General features: G+C 40.0%; 1 protein-coding gene across 1 annotated transcript in view; it reads left to right on the top strand.

Moving 5' to 3' along the window:
• Window positions 1-2,800: 2,800 nt before the first annotated feature.
• The window catches only part of SEL1L (SEL1L adaptor subunit of ERAD E3 ubiquitin ligase), a 55,981-nt gene continuing 41,258 nt past the window's right edge, over window positions 2,801-17,523 (top strand). Inside the window, exons 1-3 of the mRNA XM_057731294.1 lie at window positions 2,801-2,981; window positions 8,160-8,197; window positions 9,262-9,493. Coding sequence (XP_057587277.1) covers window positions 2,912-2,981; window positions 8,160-8,197; window positions 9,262-9,493 — 340 coding nt within the window. The 5' untranslated portion in view covers window positions 2,801-2,911. The remainder of the gene's footprint in view (window positions 2,982-8,159; window positions 8,198-9,261; window positions 9,494-17,523) is intronic.

The following is a 17,523-nucleotide window of genomic DNA, read 5'->3' as shown; positions in this document are numbered from 1 at the left end:
AACATTTTGAACAAATTGAGTGAGTACACAACTTTAACCGGGAATGTTGGCAGGAAAATTTTGAGGAGTGTATGCTCAGACTGGATAAGGTCATAGAGAATTCGCAACCTTTTCACTAATTAATCATCATGCAATATAGCAGGCTGACCAAATAAACCTGGCTTTCCCACACCGTATTCTAGACCTGCTCTGGAGACTTGGAATTTCCCCCAGGAAGTCAAGGTCTCAGAACATGTCAATTACTTGTTGCAGGCTTAAGACAATGGCTTTAGCAGCTCTAAACCCTTTTCAAATTAAGCACATAGAGCTAACTTTACTAATCTTAATAAAAACTAATTTTGAGTTTGCTTTTCTCCTTTGCTTCAAACAAAGAATCAATAAGAAATAATGTTTGTAGACTGGTCTATAATGAAGAAAGAACTCCCCCACCCCATATATCTCTTCTGAACTTTACAACAGACCTGGTAACCTGGTGAAGAGGGTATTATTAACATACACATTTTTCCGATGAGGTGAAGACGAGTGAAGTAAATTTCCTGTTTAATAGGGATACAAGTGCTCCTTAGTATTTCCTGTAAGATAAAAGTATGGTAGCTATATTAAGATTAAACTATGATAGACAGCATGTGCTTTGAAAATATTGTTAAAACACTTTATTGGTAAGGTGTATCTGGTAATCAATAACTAATTATCTAATGCTAGTAGGTAACAAGTCCGATGCTATATACCTATACACTGAATTGTATAATTGTCTTTGGCCTCAGCAAGCTACCGCTCATTTAAAAGGCAAGTTTGTGAGTGTTCTGTAGACACTTAGAGACATGAGGATTGATGAGGACTGGCCTGGACAGAGAAGGCTCAGCCAAGATGAAATGCAAGTGAAATTGGGCAGGTGCCAGAGTTATGGAGAAGAAGCAGCAGCAAGGGCAGTGGGGAGAGTAGGGGAGCCCGTGAGAAGGCAAGAGAGTGTTAATGTGGAAATTGGGAAAGTAGTAAAAGAGAAGTTGGAGATTTGTCATTGCAGCACTTAGCACAGGGCTTTAAATATAAGAAGCACTCGGTAAAGAAAAAGATGAATTTTCCCCAATGTTATCAATCAGATAATCACTGCTTCTCTTGCGGAAGGCAGAAGTTTCTTCCCCCATACTTCCCCCGAGAAATTAGAACTGTTAGTACAAGTTCCTATGTTATCAGTAGGATAAAATTTTTTTTTTATGACAAAGGCAGCCATTAAATTTTTTTTGAAAAGAAGATGAAAGCAGTGTTTAAGGAAAATTAATCTGGCCATAGTCTGTAGTTTAGGTTAGAGTGAACAGAGAATGGTTTTGGTGCATTTGGCTAGAACTCAGGTGCCTCAGGCAGGTAAGTGAAAATAAGGGCAGTAGGGAAGTTTTTAGTGAGAAAGAGAAAAATGGTCACGTAATACACTAGATTTTACTCTATGATTTAAAATCAGAGGAACTCTGGGGAAGCATTGTTAGGGACAAAAATAGAGATGAGTGCTAAGAAGGCAGTAGCAGAAAAGAGAACTCTTCTTCATGGGACAGTATTTCTCCTTCATCCTCTCCAATGTGAATGCTGTGAACAATAGTTTTTTATTCTCTTCCTGGAAAACAGGACTCTCCATCAAAGAAGACGGGACACAAATGGTATCAAGACATGTGACCCGTGTGGACTTTGCCAAAATCCTGAACTCAGAATGCCTAGGTTCCAGACCTAAGAGCTGACTGTGGGTGAATACTAGGGAAAGCAGAATCTGACACAATTTGATGAAGCGGCAGCAACACTAAGCCATTGCCCTGCGACCTAGTGGGAGCATGCCTGTAGTTGGTACTTAATACACGAGACTATTTCCACTTCTGCAATGCAATCTCTGTCCCCTTTATCTCCAAATACACCAATCTAGACTCCTGAACCTAGTCAATGTAAGACCTAGTCAATGAAGAAGAAAACAGTGTAACTTACAAAGCGAGAGGGATGAGGACAAGTGTTTGAAAGGGTTTTGCAACCCTGTTGACCCCTTTTTCCAGACTATTATTATCTGTTGGCCCTCGTAAAAATGAATACTAGCATTGACATACTCTGTACTGGTGGGGTTTATTTCCTTTTGTTTTGTAGGGGAAAGGTGGACGTGTAGTGAGTTCCATCCTGGTTTCTGTATAGATGGTACTGTTTCGTTTATGTTAAAAAAATTACCTCGAATTCAGTCTAGCCCTTGTATTTTTCCTCAGTGCTGATATCACTATGTTCAACTCAAATTTTCTAAATAAAACGAAGAGGAAGAGGAGCTTAACACATTACAAACTCTTACCCTTATAATGTATGCTTCTTGATATTTATTTGGCTCAAAAAAAAGAAAAAGCCTGTTTGATCACGGCCTTGAGTTGATGTCTAACCCAGCTGTTAGCTAAATTCTGTTAACTTCTACAACCACCCGCACTTTTAAATATTGACTCACGATGGACTATATTTCCCAAGAGCACACACCGAGACAGGCCCATGAAGTGCATTATGGGAATTGTAGTCCTGGGTGGCTATTTTCGTCCAACCCAAGACTCATGCTTCGATTCCGGGATGGTTAAATCCTAGAGCTACCAATTAGCTGGGGCCATGTCGGTGAGACCGTGGTCCAACCGGGAAAGCCGGTGTGAGAATCTCGCGTCATGATTGGCCAATTCTCGGCCCCCAGGGGCGGGGCAATAAGGTGGGCGGGGAGGGCCGCGGCGATTGGGCGAGGAGCATGTGACGGCGGGCGGGGATTGGCTGCACGCTAGGGCAGGGAGGCCTGGGAAGGGGCGGAGGAAGGAGACCAGAGCAGGAAGAGCAGCGGCGAGGCGGCGGCGGCGACCGAGTCGGTGGTGGCAGAGGCGAAAGCGACAGCTCCGGGGGTGGCAGCGGCCCTGAGAGCAGGATGCGGGTCCGGGTCGGGCTGACCCTGCTGCTCTGTGCGGTGCTGCTGGGCTCGGCCTTGGCGTCCTCGGGTCAGTATCCGCCCCCTCGGACTGGAGGCCAGGAGCCACCGCCCCCCCGGCCTCCATCCCGGGGCAGGGCCATGGGGGCCCCAGCTGGAGACTCCACTCTTTCTGGTCACAGCTCGCGCTAGCCTGTCACTCGCTGTCATTTCCGGGTCTTCGGTTGACCTGGAACAGAGCGAGTGTTGAGGGGAGCTTGAGAGGGGAGGAAAGGAAGGGGCGGTCCCCCGCCCACACCTCTCCTCACTTCACAAACTTTACAAGACTGCTCTCGAATGAGGAATGATTCCACGGGAATGAATCCCGACAGCTGGCTTAGACCCACGGTGACACATGAGCCCTGCCGGAGCTTCCACGACTCTCATGTAGATTATGTGGTGCATCGGTTTTGAAACTTTGGATCTGGGATTTGTAAGTTAAGTAATTGGCACACCTGGGGTTGTCACTGGGCAGAGCCAGGTCCATCAAAACCAGGATGTTGACAGTGGTTTTGTGTGTTTGCTTAGCACCTCAGATGGTCCTATCTCTTTGTGTATTTAAAAAGTGAAGACTTTTGGTGTAACTGTGTCTACTGAGTTCCCTCTTTAAAGAAATATTCCTGAGAAAGTGCTTTTTAATGTGTCACAGTGTTTCTGAGCTGCCCCATGTTTCCTGACAGTAATTTTATGATATTCGAAAGAAAATCTTGGTTCTTACAAATGTAAAATTGATAGCATCTAGATTTAACGTTTTATATAGATACAAAAATTTGTATGCTTTTGAATTGCCTTTCCAATTAGCTGATTTATACCGTCTCTGAAAATTTTCATTTCTCTTTTTTAATCGTTTAATCTGCATACATCTGAAAACGTCTATTTTGAGAGTGTTGGTACAGAAGCGCTTAGTGTTTCTAAGTGTTGGTAAAGAGACAGTACAATAAAGCTTTTGAATTTTAATCAGTTTCAGTTAACAAAACAGCTGTTCTGTGGCTTTAAATTTTTTTGGAACAAGGCAGGGTATAAATGTCAACTCCTTTTTTTCTTTTTCCAACAGAAAATTTCCCAGATGGTTATTTGAATCCTCAAATTATCTGTCCTAGTTGTAAGTCAATGCTGTAACGTCATTCTGCTTCTAAAATAAGAGGTCTAAACCTAAAATTCTATCCATAGTATGGTTTAAGATATCATTTCAAAAGCAACAAACATATGCTTGTTACTTTACTGCCAATATCATCCTTCAAGGTCCACCCCGCCGCCTCCCCTTTTTGTGCTGATTTTTGTTCATGACCGGATCTTTAAAACTGCGTAACTCCTGAAGCACTGTTAGCAATTATTTGATCAGAGGAAGTATGAAATCAGTATTGTAGAGTACCTGATGGACCATGAACCACCTGCATCATAATTTATTAAAAATGCAGTCTTAGGTCTGGAACAGGTTGGGGCATCTGTAGTTTAACAAGCTGCACAAGTGATTCTTCACACTAAAGTGTAAGAACTTATAGTTAAAGAACATGGTGCACATCCCTCTGAATTCACTTTGCAGAATTTAAAGAAAATTAAAGCATATAAACATTTTCCTGCATCTTTCGCTGACTAGATTTCACATATCTAAAGCATCATGTCATTGGAGATGATGCTTGAATAGTCTTTTAATCAACAGTTGGAATTCTCAGTATATTGTAATAGAAGACTGTTAATACTGAAGTGTTAAATCTTTGGGTTGTGTTGATGTATGCAAAGGACTGGGTTCACGAAACGTCTGCTCTGATTTCCATTGTAGTTAAACTGCCGAAACATATCTCTGACAGAGGCAAAAACCGTACTTAACCAGAACTAAAATACTATAGATGTGCATGCTGACCAATAATAAAAGCACTGCCACTCTCACATGAAGTGCAAATATCAAAATACTTAAGTGAGATAAAGTTTTTATAAATTGAGTACATGAATTTTCAGTTGACTTCTCTATTCATTAAATTGCTTATTTATGTGGAATATCATCCTCATTTTTAGTTTAAAGATTTGCTTCTATTTAAAAATCAAGTTTTGGGGTCATAATTTTGTGTTGACTTAATGCAAGTGTTTGCGGTTACCCAGAGCAAGTTGCATTTATTGCCAGCTAGAATTCGATCAGCCAACAAAGGGAGTCTTGATCCTCTCATTGTTAGTAGCTATTATCTAATATCTTAAAGACATGTGAAAATATAATACTTATTAGAAAGGTCTTCTTTTTCTTGTGAATAAATACATTTAAAGGAGATTTAAAAGATATTTCTTCATTTTTCTCAAGATAATGAAAAATACTTTTAACTTTTCTCACATGTTTTCTTGTTTTTGACAGAAAGTAGCTTACTGGTTAAAATGGTTGCTTTTCTCTTTATGCCAAGTAATATTACAGAGTCTTATAAATTAGGTCCACTGCTAGGTATTTCAGGTAACAGTTACATTAATTAACACCATATATTCAAAGAGTAGATTTCAGATTGCGGAATATGATTCATTTCACTCTTTTTTTGTTCCTTAAAACTTCATTGAGAGTCAGCAGACCAGATGATACTTTTCCCTTTTGACACTTGAGGTTAAGGAGGCTGAGTAAGCTTGCCATATTCAACCACATGTGTAACGTTAACATGACATGAAGCCAGGTTTTGAGCCTAGCTCTCCAGACCTTGGATTTGGAGTAATTAGAAATCAGCAGTATCCTAGAATCTGCACAGATTCAGTGACAAAGCCAAAAACAGGATGTCTGGTCTGTTTTCACTGAACTTTTAAGACTTTCTATGTTTGAAGGTATATCAGTGTTTAATTTACATGACAAGTTGGAAAATGAAGTTGTATTGACCACTTTTCCCTGAAAGGATATCCCTAGTATTTTACAGTTTTGTTACCTGATACATTAAAAATGAAAATTGGTCTTTTTCAAAGGAAGGAGTATGATTAGAAAAGTACTGTAAACCATGACATTTTAGATATGATACTGTTGAGTGAGAGATCCGTAACGCTTCATTGAATCCTTTTATATTTTTCTTGTAGCTTGATGTATGTGTTCTGATAAAAGCATAACTATATTCTTTTTATTTATGCGTAACTTCAGTATTTTTAATCCTTACCTGACTGCCTATCAGAAGTTTCTAGGTTATAAGAAACTTCTTTAAAGTGTTATGTGAATGGACATATTAGTTTGAAAGAGAAAATAGCTTATGCTTTAAGATTACCATCTGGAGTAGGTTTTCCCAGTTTAGTAAATGAGAAAGAATTCTCTTATTTACCAGTAACCTGAGTATATATTCCTAGTTTGTGGAGAGAGAAAAGAAAGAGAAGCATGATGCAATTCATATGAAATAACCCTGATGTCACAAGTTCCCATGTCTCTGGGAGTTCAAAAACACATTTTGCTACTCTAATGCCTAACAGCTTATAGTGTCTCAAATGTACATGTCTTAAAGTTTATTTATAGGCATCTATATTATTTACCTATTAGCTACATATGTGACATGTTGTAACAAGGTATTCAATTAAGTGATTAGTGATTTAAGAGTTCCAGCTAATCTAAAGTTTCAGTATTTTTGGATAGAGCCTATATATTTCACATTTAATGTGTGCTCTTGATTTATTAGCTAATTAATGTTTATGACTAATTAAGTACATTCACACATACAGCTTTGTTATTAGAGATGAATGTTTCTTCCTTCATCCAAAGATTTGCTGAGAATGGACTTTGAACCGTATGTGAGAATTTGGGCTTTGGGTAGTACTTGTGAAGAAGTGAGTGTGAAGGATGATTGTTCATTAATTGACATTACTACCTAAATGTTACAGGCACAATGGGACTCACACATGCCATACCCTTCTCTTCCTCACCCACCAGAAATAAAACATCTGGGAGGTAATCTAAAAGTAGTGAATGTGGAAATAGCTATAATTTAAGTTTTCTTTGAATTGACAGCAGTTTTCTATGTGGCAAGACCTCACCAGTAGACTGATTTTCTCGAAGATTCAAAGGAAACAAATACTGTGAAATAGAGTTGGGTATTTGGTACATAATGAGTTGGTTGTACTTCTTAAAGTTAGCTCAATACTTTGGTAACACAATCTCAAAAACATGTTTTTGTTGTAGTTTAGAAAGTTACAAGTTACTAATAATATTTAGGATACAGTCATATGAAGTAAGGATAAATGGCAACTATAACACCAAATTTCCTGGTAAAAATCACATGGTCTTATAGCATTTTGTGTAGTGGTTAATTTCTCACATAATTTGTGGAGCTAGCAATACTGAAGCTCACTCCTGGATAAAATCAGGTAATTTTAAGAGTAAGAAGGAAACTTAGAGATCATCTGACAGTTGTAGTTTTTTTAAATAGCTGGAAATACAAAGATTAAATATTCGCACATGGCTATTGGGTTGTTCAGTGTGTTTGTATAAGAGCAGGAAAAAGACTAACAAGCAGCCAGGATAGAAGTAGTAGCAGAGAAACACAGAAAGAATAATAGGAGTAAACAGTGCAAATGAACAAAGCCAAAACAGTGTGAATTTGGAAGACAGGTTTTACTAGTAGCTGGATTTATTGTTTATTTAATATGTTATTGATTTCTTAATAAATAGATCTCATGTGAGTGAATACATGATAGTGTGATGCTGTCTGGTCACATATCTGATTATGTCTTCAGTAAAGTTGAACACAAATCCTAACTCTCTTTGGCAACTCTGCTGTCAGATAATAATAATTCTTAATGTCCATCTTTAGTAGTCTTAGTGAACAATAAAATGCTAGTTACCACTAGAATAAGCTAGAGCAACTCCAGATTCTGAGCTGAGGAAAAGAATGGGTGGACTCCTGAACCACAGAATCAGGGCTCTATTGTTATAAATTTAGCAGTACTGGGTTAACTATATACGAAAGAACTGGATGGCATCTGTAGAAATGTCTGATTTTGGTGGTGGTGTTCTTGGTCTTCCTACCTGTGTAACAGGTGAAGCTAATGTCTTTCCTGGATAAAGAGGGAAAAAATACCACCCCCAACACCCTTTTTTTCTTTCACTTAATCTTTTCTGAACAGTTGTTGAATATAACCAATTTTTAGATAATTATAGATTTATTTATCCAGTGTCTGATTATTTGTTGTACTTATCTAATGCTTTCATTTAACAATACCTGTGATTTCCAAACAAGAAAGATGACTAAATTGTCTGAAAATTTCTTTACAGATGAAGAAGGCAACCAGGATGAATCCTTAGATTCCAAGGTGTGTACTCAAATTTACGTTGACCTGTATTTGATGCCCAATTTATTATTTTTTTCATCTTTATTGGAGTATAATTGCTTTACAATGTTGTGTTAGTTTCTGCTGTACAACAAAGTGAGTCATCTGTATGTATACATATATTCCCATATCCCCTCCCTCTTGAGCCTCCCTCCCACCCTCCCCATCCCACCCCTCTAGATCATCACAAAGCACCAAGCTGACCTCCCTGTGCTATGTTGATGCCCAATTTAAAAGCATGAATTATGTATCTTAGAAAGGATATGAAATCTGCATTTTTTGAGCAACAGAACTGGATTTTTTAAAAAAAAGGAAAAGAAAGATAGGTGGTATCAATATTGGTTCTTCTGGGGGCGGGGGGAATCTCTGACCTATAGGAGAGAGAATAATAAATATTTCTGTTAAGAGCGTTAGTTACTAGGTTTAATTTCAACTTAAATGTGCTGTGTGTGTGTTTGTGTGTGTGTGTGTGTGTGTGTGTTGAAGAACCTTAAGGCAAGTTACATTTTTTTACTGCCTAATGAGAGATTGATTTTATTCTTTTTTTTTTAAGTTTTTTAATTTGAAGGTTTAACCTCTGCCATTTGTTTCCATGTATCAATTTTAAAAAATCTATTAATGCACTTAACTTGGTTAATTGAATGAATAAGGCTGATTATTACTTATTCAGAGAGACCAAGCAGTTATGATCCCTGATCTCGATTAGAAGGAATGTAGGTAAGAAACATAAAGTTATAGTACAGGGCTGTTGTACAGGGAAGTATAAGATATGCTGGGAGCAAGTAGCGGAAGATCCTAACCTAGACTTTGGGAATTTAAGGAAGGCTTCCTGGGGAGAGGTAGCATCTAAGTTGAAATCCAAAGAGTCAGGTTTAGGCAGGTGATGAAGGCATATGATTGGCACGTACCAAAGTGTATAGAGGCGAACAAATGTGACACGTTCAGGGGGTTGAAGGAGATGTATCTGGGTTAGTGAAAGTAATGGTCAAATTAGGTTGGAGGGAGTCTTGTTAGTAATGGAAACTAAAAATACTTTGTATTCTCAGACTTCTTTGCCATCAGATGAGTCAGTTGAGGACCATAGCCCAGCAGGCAGAGTAGTCGCTGGTCAGATATTCCTTGATTCAGAAGAATCAGAATTGGAATCACCTATTCAAGAAGAGGAAGACGGCCTCAGAAGCCAAGAAGGGGAAAGTGTCACAGAAGAAATCAGCTTTCTAGAATCTCCAAATCCAGAAAACAAGGACTATGAAGAACCAACGAAAGTACGGAAACCAGGTAGTCTGGACATTTTGTTTGCTTTTGCCTGATTTAGGAAGGAGGCAACTGAAAATTTAAAGCTAGTATAGAAAGTACAGAAGTCCTATTTTACTAATTATTCACCACATATAATGTATAGTGTATAATTTTACAGGATAAATTATATAAGCTGAATTTGATAGTCAAAATTGCATTTGTGTTATATTAGTATTCGAACATTTCTTTTTGGACTCCAGTATGTAATAATCTGTCAGAGTGGCACACAAAATAGAAACTCAGACAGGAAGTGTTGTCTAACTTGTTGCTTTGGTTATTTTCAGAACTGTGTTAGGATTTTTACTACAATAATCTTTTCAGTCATCTTAGGTAATTGGATTTAGGAGTTTATCCCTCTGCAATTGAAGCTTACATAAAAACTTTAATCCTCTTTGAACTTTCACTTTCATGATGCTGTGTGATTTTTAAATTTACAATTTGATCTTTCTCACAATAGAGTGTGCTAAATACCTGTTCTTTTAAATGTATCCAGTGTGCCCTGTCCCAGCATCCTCTGTCATTTAGTTTATTATTTCAGAGATCACCGCCATACCGACTTATTCTGTTATTAGTCAATCTCGAGAATTGATCCAGATTTTACCTTTTAAAAATATAATTTTTATTACAAATATACAAAAAAATAGAGAAACCATTTTTTTAAATTAAAAGTACCTTAATCCCATCAACTAGAAATAACAGTTGTTAACATAATGGAGAATACTCTTTCAGGCTTTTTTCTAGATGTATGGTTTTAAGAAGACTAAATTGGTTCAAAATGTATATACTATTTTACAGCCTGCATTTTGCACTTAATAGTTTACCTTGAACATTTTCCCATAGTATTTAATATTCTTTTAGAATTTGGTGGTTAATGGCTATGAAAATTTTTACACATAAATATACCATAACAATATTTTTTAACTGTATCTTTGTGCATATCTGTGAAAATTACCTTAGAATTCATTCTTAAAAGTAAACCTTAAAAGTAAAATATAAAATTTTAAGACATTGGAGTCATATTGCTAAATTGTTCTGCAGGAAAGTAAGTCTGTTTAGTTCCTTTGAAACTTCTTTCTCTGTACCTCAGCCAAGTGTGTACTACCATTTAAAAAATTTTGCCAAATGTTTATTTTCATTCCTTTCTTTTTTGTTAGGGAGACTTCCAAACAAGTACAAAAGTAGAGGGTGTAACGACCCGCATGTACCCACCATCACCCAGCTTCAACAGTCAGCAGCACTCTTATTCTAGTTTCATCTTTGGCACTCCATATCCATTTACCCTCTTTTTTCCCTAGAGTATTAAGCAAATTCCACATTATTTTACCTGCGTACATCTCTCTAAGAATTTTTTTCAGCAAAACAAAAAGTAAAATAGTATTATAACATTCACAAGATTAGCTATGATTCCTTTATCCAATACCAGATTCTGTTCAGTTTTCCCAGTTGTTTCCAATGTCTTTTTGGAATTGGTTTCTTTCAGTCAGTACCCACACTATGATCATAGGTTTCTCTTATTCTGTAACAGTTCTCCTTCCCTTGTTTTTAAATGTCATCTTATTTGTTAAAGAAAGAATGTCCTTTGTGCTATAGGATTTCCCACTTTCTAGATCTAGCTGGTCATATGCTTGTAATGTAATAGAACTTGTTCCACTCTCTGCTGTCTAGTCTATGAACTGGAAGTTAGGCTTGAGTAGATTTCGTTCTATTTTTTAATTGATAATATTCATGGACAGTGTTGTATACTTCCCATTGCATTACTTGGGAGGTATATAGTATCTGATTGTCCCACTTCTAGTGATTGATCAGTAAGGTTGGTGGTGTCAGCCTGATCCAGCCTTTTGAAAGTTCCTCATTGACCTTTCACCTGGAGGTTTTGAGAACTGTTTCGTTTGTTGTGTGGATCCATTATTTCATTAGGAGTTGCAAAGTAATGACTTTCTAGCTTATTCCTTCTGCATTTGTTATTTGGGATTCTTTTATAAAGAAGAACTTTCCCTCACCAACCATTTGGTTACCTGGAAATATAGTCCATACAGCAGGATAAATGCCTGATTCTTTCCCTCGATATAGTTTCAAATAATGATTTGGTGCCCTAGCAACCTCCAAAAGAGGCCAGTGAATATGTTTTCATTTCTGTTTGTCTTGTTTTGGTTTGTTTTTGAGCATCAATACAAATCCATGGATTTTGTACATCTGTGCTTTACTCTTTTGCAATCATTCTTTTTTATTGCTTGCATTTTTCCATTTTTGGCTATTGAGAATCCCTTTAAGTTTATTCCTTTGTCCTTTTGTGTCATCGTAGGTAACTTTTTTTTAATAAATTTATTTATTTATTTACTTATTTATTTATTTTATTGGCTGTGTTGGGTCTTTTTGCTGTGCGTGGGCTTTCTTTAGTTGTGGTGAGTGGGGGCTACTCTTTGTTGTGGTGCGCGGGTTCATTGCCGTGGCTTCTCTTGTTGTGGAGCACAGGCTCTAGGCTCGTGGACTTCCGTAGTTGCAACACATGGGCTCAGTAGTTGTGGCTCATGGGCTCTAAAGCACAGACTCGATAGTTGTGGTGCACAGGCTTAGTTGCTCCACAGCATGTGGGATCTTCCTGGAGCAGGGCTCGAACCCATGTCCCCTGCATTGGCAGGCAGATTCTTAACCACTGCACCACCTAGGAAGCCCCATCATAGGTAACTTTTAAACTTTTTCCTTTTTAGGCAGGACAAGATGTCCCAAATTCATCTTATATTTTTCCTGGCCCAAAAATGAATCTCAGCCATTTCTCCAGGGACCCGTATTCCTTTCAGTGGGAAATTGTATTTATTTTAGATACTATAATCTAGATACCAAGGATATGCATTGCAACTGAATTGTCATTACTAATAGGCCTTTTTGGTGGATAGGATTAGGAAATGTAACATTCATATTGATTATTCCAGTTCAAATTAAATGCTGCAGGCGAGATAACACAAAGGGTCAGATTGACAAATTAAACTTACAAGAATCAGAGATCCTACCCACTATCAAACTTGACTAATATTTTCAAAGATATAATTTTCACAAGACACTAAGTCACAGCTCTGTGGCTGCCAGAGCTGCTCCCAGGTCCCGTCTTACCTCAATTAAGATGCACTCTGGCTTATTTTAACATATGTTTTTAACATATGAGGCCGTTGAGTGATTCATATGGAGTGTTACTTCCACAAAAGGGAGCTTTTTCAGTGATGAAACATCTCCAGTTTATTCCCTGATAACTGCATGGCTTGTATGGTATTTTCTAGGAAGTCATGCCTGGTAAATACTTACATCCTAGGTTTGTGTACAGTGAGTAGTCTGGACAAACCAGGTCCAACCTGCTAAAGCAGTGCACAGGTAATGACTCTCCTGGTAGTAAATACCTTGAGTGTGTTTGCCAGAAGGCCTCTTGTTAGCATGTTTCTCAGATGATTTGATCATGTCACCTCTCTGTCTCTGGTTCTTGGGCAGTAAAAAGAGAGAGTGGATTTCAGGTCTGCTATTAGTCCTTCCCACCATCAGGATTTTTCCTTCTTTCTTTTATGTTTGGGTCTCCTTGCCCTGATGCTGAAAATCACGGTACCTAACAACATTAATGTTATATTACTTTAATCAAACAAACAAGTAAATAAAGTATATGTCATTTCAAAATAATAATGGCAACCTTACCACTAACCACTGAATACAGTTTAAGATTTCTTTGTGGTTCTTTTTGTTCTTAGTATATGTTTTACTAGTGATTTGTTTCAATAATATGTGTTTTAAAATCATTTCAGTAATGCTCTGTGTAGTCATACCAACAACTTTATAAACATTTAGATTCACTTGTTTTAGTTTTTCAGTAATTGCTTTTTTTTCATTCAAACTTGTTTTTAATGTATTGTTAATACATGAAAAGACTTCTGTACACACATGTAAGTTGCATATGCGTGACTGTGTGTGTGTGCACTCCCAGCTGCATTAGACCTGGGTTATGTGACAATTACTTGTAGGCTTGCTTCCTTTGTCAGCCTCTTATCCGTGTCTCTGCCATATTGATTGTCCTAAAACCCAAATTTGATCCTATAACTTCCCCATTTACAACCCCCATTATCTCCCATTTGCCTGTGAGATGAAGTGCTTGCTGCTTAGCAAGATTCACAAAGCCTTCTGTGTGCACATGGCTGCCACCATCTGTGACTTCATTTCCTAAAGACCCCCCCCCCCCATGCCGTTTTCCAGTGATACTAAACCCATCACCCTTCTTCAGAGGCGTATGCCTCTGGGCCTTTGTACGGTTCGCCCCACTGCTTAGGATACCTTCCTCACCCCCTTGCCCAAATCCATGTATCACATTTCTGCTCATCCTTAAAGATAAACTTAGGTTTCTCCTTTCTCAGTTCCTGAACCTCCCAAAGGTAGTTAAGAGTCTCTTGTACGTAGGGACTTCCTATCTAGTGGCCCTGTTTTCACCCTTTCCGCCGATGCCAGTTATCTAAGAGCAGCCAGACTGATCCTCCTTCCTCTTCACAAGCCACCAGTGGCTTCCTGTCACGTTCAGAGTAAAATCCAAACAAGGCTTTATGTGATCAAGCCTCTCCTGTCTGACCTCATCTTCTGTCAGTCACATGACTCCAGTCACACTTGCCTTCTGCTCTTTGTTGAAACATTTCACACTTGTTCCCAATTATGTGGGGATCCCCAGGACCACACCGCCGGGCTTGATGATTCTCTGGAAAGACTTACAGGACTCAGCATATAGTCGTATTTATAGCTATGATTTATTACAGAAAAAGAGTACAAAACAAAGAGAAAGGTGCACGGGGTGAGTCTGGGGAATGCCAGGTGCAAGCATGCAAGGGTCCTCTCCCAGAGGGGTCACACCGTATGTGTTTAATTTCCCCAGCAAAAAGTTGTGACAACACGTGTGAAATGTGGTCTACCAGGGAAACTCTTTAGAGACCTAGTGCTAATTTTTATTGGGGGCTAGTCACATAGGTGCTCTGTGCCTAGCACAGACAGAAACTGCAGACTCCCAGAAGGAAAGCAGGTGTTCATCTTAAGCCATGTTTTTTGGACAGTTGGGGTGAGTCACTCATAACAGGGTAGTGGGAAGCCTCCCAGAATCTGAAGTTTCCAGACACAAGCCGAGGGCCAGCCTTTTAAGCAGGCCTTTTCAAGGATCGATGTTTAGGCCACTATGTTCCCTCTCCTCTGTGTGGTGTACCCCCTTGGTCATTGGCCAGGTTGTCTTTACAGCAAAATTATTATCAGTATGACCCAGACAGCAGAGTGAGACCAGCCTGCAGTACTGATTTCAGTTGTGCCCTTCACGTGTCTTCGCCAAATAAGAAATCCCATTAATCACAAAGGTCTTTCTTAGAAAGGCAGGTAGCTTCCTCCTTAAGTTTTTGTAGTGACCTTTTTTACCTGGCTCTGCGCATCAGTTCAGGCCCAGGACAAGTCTGACTGGTAAGTTGAAGCTGACTTGAAAGCTTTGCAAGGCTGAGGCAGTGTTGTGGTAGTCAGAGTACACATACAAAAGTACAGTCCCAGGAGGAATTGCTGGGCATTCCCAGGGCATCCCTAGAAACAGAGTTTACAGTTGCTGGGTACCCCAAGCGAGACAAAGGAGGCAGTGTGATGTGGCTGCCCAGCGTGGGTATCTGTCCCAGGAGTCCCAGTCCAGTCCGAATAATTGAGTCAGTGCTTGGTTTCAGGGGGACTGCCAGTCAGTGACCGCAGTTCACCCGCCTCATGAGTGTGGTCAGCATCTGGAGGTTTCCTGCTTGGAAAGGGCAGGGGCTGGGGCAGCGGCTGCTGCCTCATGGTCAGCCCTGACAGGTGTGATCATAGGCTTGGCTGTCTGAATTCAGATCACTCTCAGCAGTTTGCAGAGGTGCACAGAGAGTTTTCCTTCAGGAAGAGGAAGAAGCTTCCAGCAATAGTTTCGAAAAACAAAGATCATAATGCCCTCTCCCCTCCCCTGTGCCTTTCTAGGTGCAGGGGTTTTGGTATATTTCCCTTGTTTGCTACAAAATCACTGTTTCCATTCCACAATGATAATTTTGTATTTTTTCAGTCATCCCCTACTCTCATCCAGGTCTTTCACCTGGAGGGCTTGTGGGAAGGAGGCGCAAAGCATCTTCATAGAAAAGCCCTTTATGTAGCCGAGTCAGGAAGACGTCACGTTCACAAATGGTTCCGGACAAAAATCCTGAATTTTCAAAACATTTCAAAATAGTTTTACATAACCTCCCCCCCGCTTTCACCCTGATCACTCATCTAGCGAACAGCCTAGAAAAGATGAGCCCCTTTCTGAGGATGGCTGCATTCACTGATCAGCTTGCAGTAAGGCACGCGCAGCAGGAGGAGAGAGGTGAGGGAAGTAGAGTCAGGTGTCAGTCCGTCGTTATTCAGGAGACCCAGGCACAGGGAGTTGACCTCTGTTAGGCGTGCTCTAAGAGGGGGTTGGAGTCGGCCCAGCCTGTCAGGAGTGATCAGAGGTCACAGCTCCTGTGATGTACCCTCTCCCAGATTGTAGCTTTCAGCTGTAGCCACAAGTTAGGAATGTGGTCAGGCTCGTGTCAGCACGATACAGGCAGTCAGCAGCTTGATTTCCTAGGGTCCCATCAAAGAACAAGTCCTTTCCTGTGGGCCATTTGTGTGGGACCCAGACAGCGCAGCCGAGCAGGGGTAGGCCTCACAGAGAGGTGGCCTAATGTGCAGAGGTCACAGAGCATGAGTTCTGTTTACAAGCCTGTGCCTGCTTTCAGTTCAGCACAGCTCCCACTGAGCCTGGAATCTTATACCAGACAGTATCAGGCCTCAGTTTAGAATCAAGTCCAGGCAGTTAGGATCTGTGAATTCAGGAGTTTAAAAAAAGTCAGAGGCTTTGCTTCAGCAGCAAAGGCTAGAGGCTGCAGGCCAGATAGGCCAAATGGCAGATAAGGCTTTCGTATGACCGTCTGGTTTTGTCACTCTTCAAGTCCAAATCGACCCCTTCACAGATATGCACATCGGTTTTTAAGGGCCAGACCTGCACTTTCACAAGCTCTCATTAGCCAACTAAAACCTGCTGTTTAGAACTCTAATAAAAGTAGATCTCCATCTGTAGATCCCCTTTCTTTCTTACATTGTCTCCCTTTCGCCAGAGGCTCCAATAGCAAAAATCCGTATCTTCTGTAACAAACTCATCAGTTACAGAGACTTGTTCTGTTTCCGATACTCAGAGTTTAAATTCCAACCCACCCACTGGCGGCAACAAGCAAGGAAGTTGTGTCCCACTAACACATTTCTCTTTTGCAGCTTCCCTTGATCAGGATGATTCCTTTGGCACGTATGCAGTTCCAAGCATTTAACGTTTTATATCCATTTTTACCATACATCCAGATGTCACAGCCACAAAATATAAAGTCACTAAAAAATTTTCCTTGTTTTTTTTCTCCTCATTGCAAATTTACTTAAACTCCTAGCAATAAAGTCAGTGTTTGCAGCGTTAACATTGCAGCTGCCAGGGAAGATCCAGGCTGGAATGCAGAGGAGGAAGAGGAGTGGGGGGAGGGTACCACGGCAATAGCTAGGCTGAAAAAACTGCTGTGGTGTTACCTTCCTCCCTTTTTTTTTTTCTGGTTTATCTAAAATGTCTCTCCAGCCCTGGGACCTGATTTAAACCCCACCCCCTTGGAGAAGAGAACAATGCAGACTTTTAACATTTTTGGGCAATTGGGGGCCCTTTTTCCTCCCATCGAGGAGCGCACAAAACCCAAAGGCCTCACTTTGGCCAGCATGGCCAGAAGCAGCTGTGGGATACAGCAAGCCAGCTCTCCAGGAGTTGGAGCTGTCCTTTTCAAATTCCGCAGGTAGCTTTTACCCCTCCCAGCGGATAGCAGATCAGCTACTGCTGCATACAGTGGATAACCCCATGCTCACCTGGGCACCCAGGATACCTCACACCCGGAACCTTATCCTTCTTTTCCCCAAATTTCGCCATCTTTCAGTGAGTCGGTGTTGGTTTAGGGAACCCC

The sequence above is a fragment of the Hippopotamus amphibius genome, chromosome 4 (genome assembly GCF_030028045.1).
Source record: "Hippopotamus amphibius kiboko isolate mHipAmp2 chromosome 4, mHipAmp2.hap2, whole genome shotgun sequence".
Classification (NCBI taxonomy): Eukaryota; Metazoa; Chordata; class Mammalia; order Artiodactyla; family Hippopotamidae; genus Hippopotamus; species Hippopotamus amphibius.
This window is presented reverse-complemented; position numbering and strand designations above follow the sequence as displayed.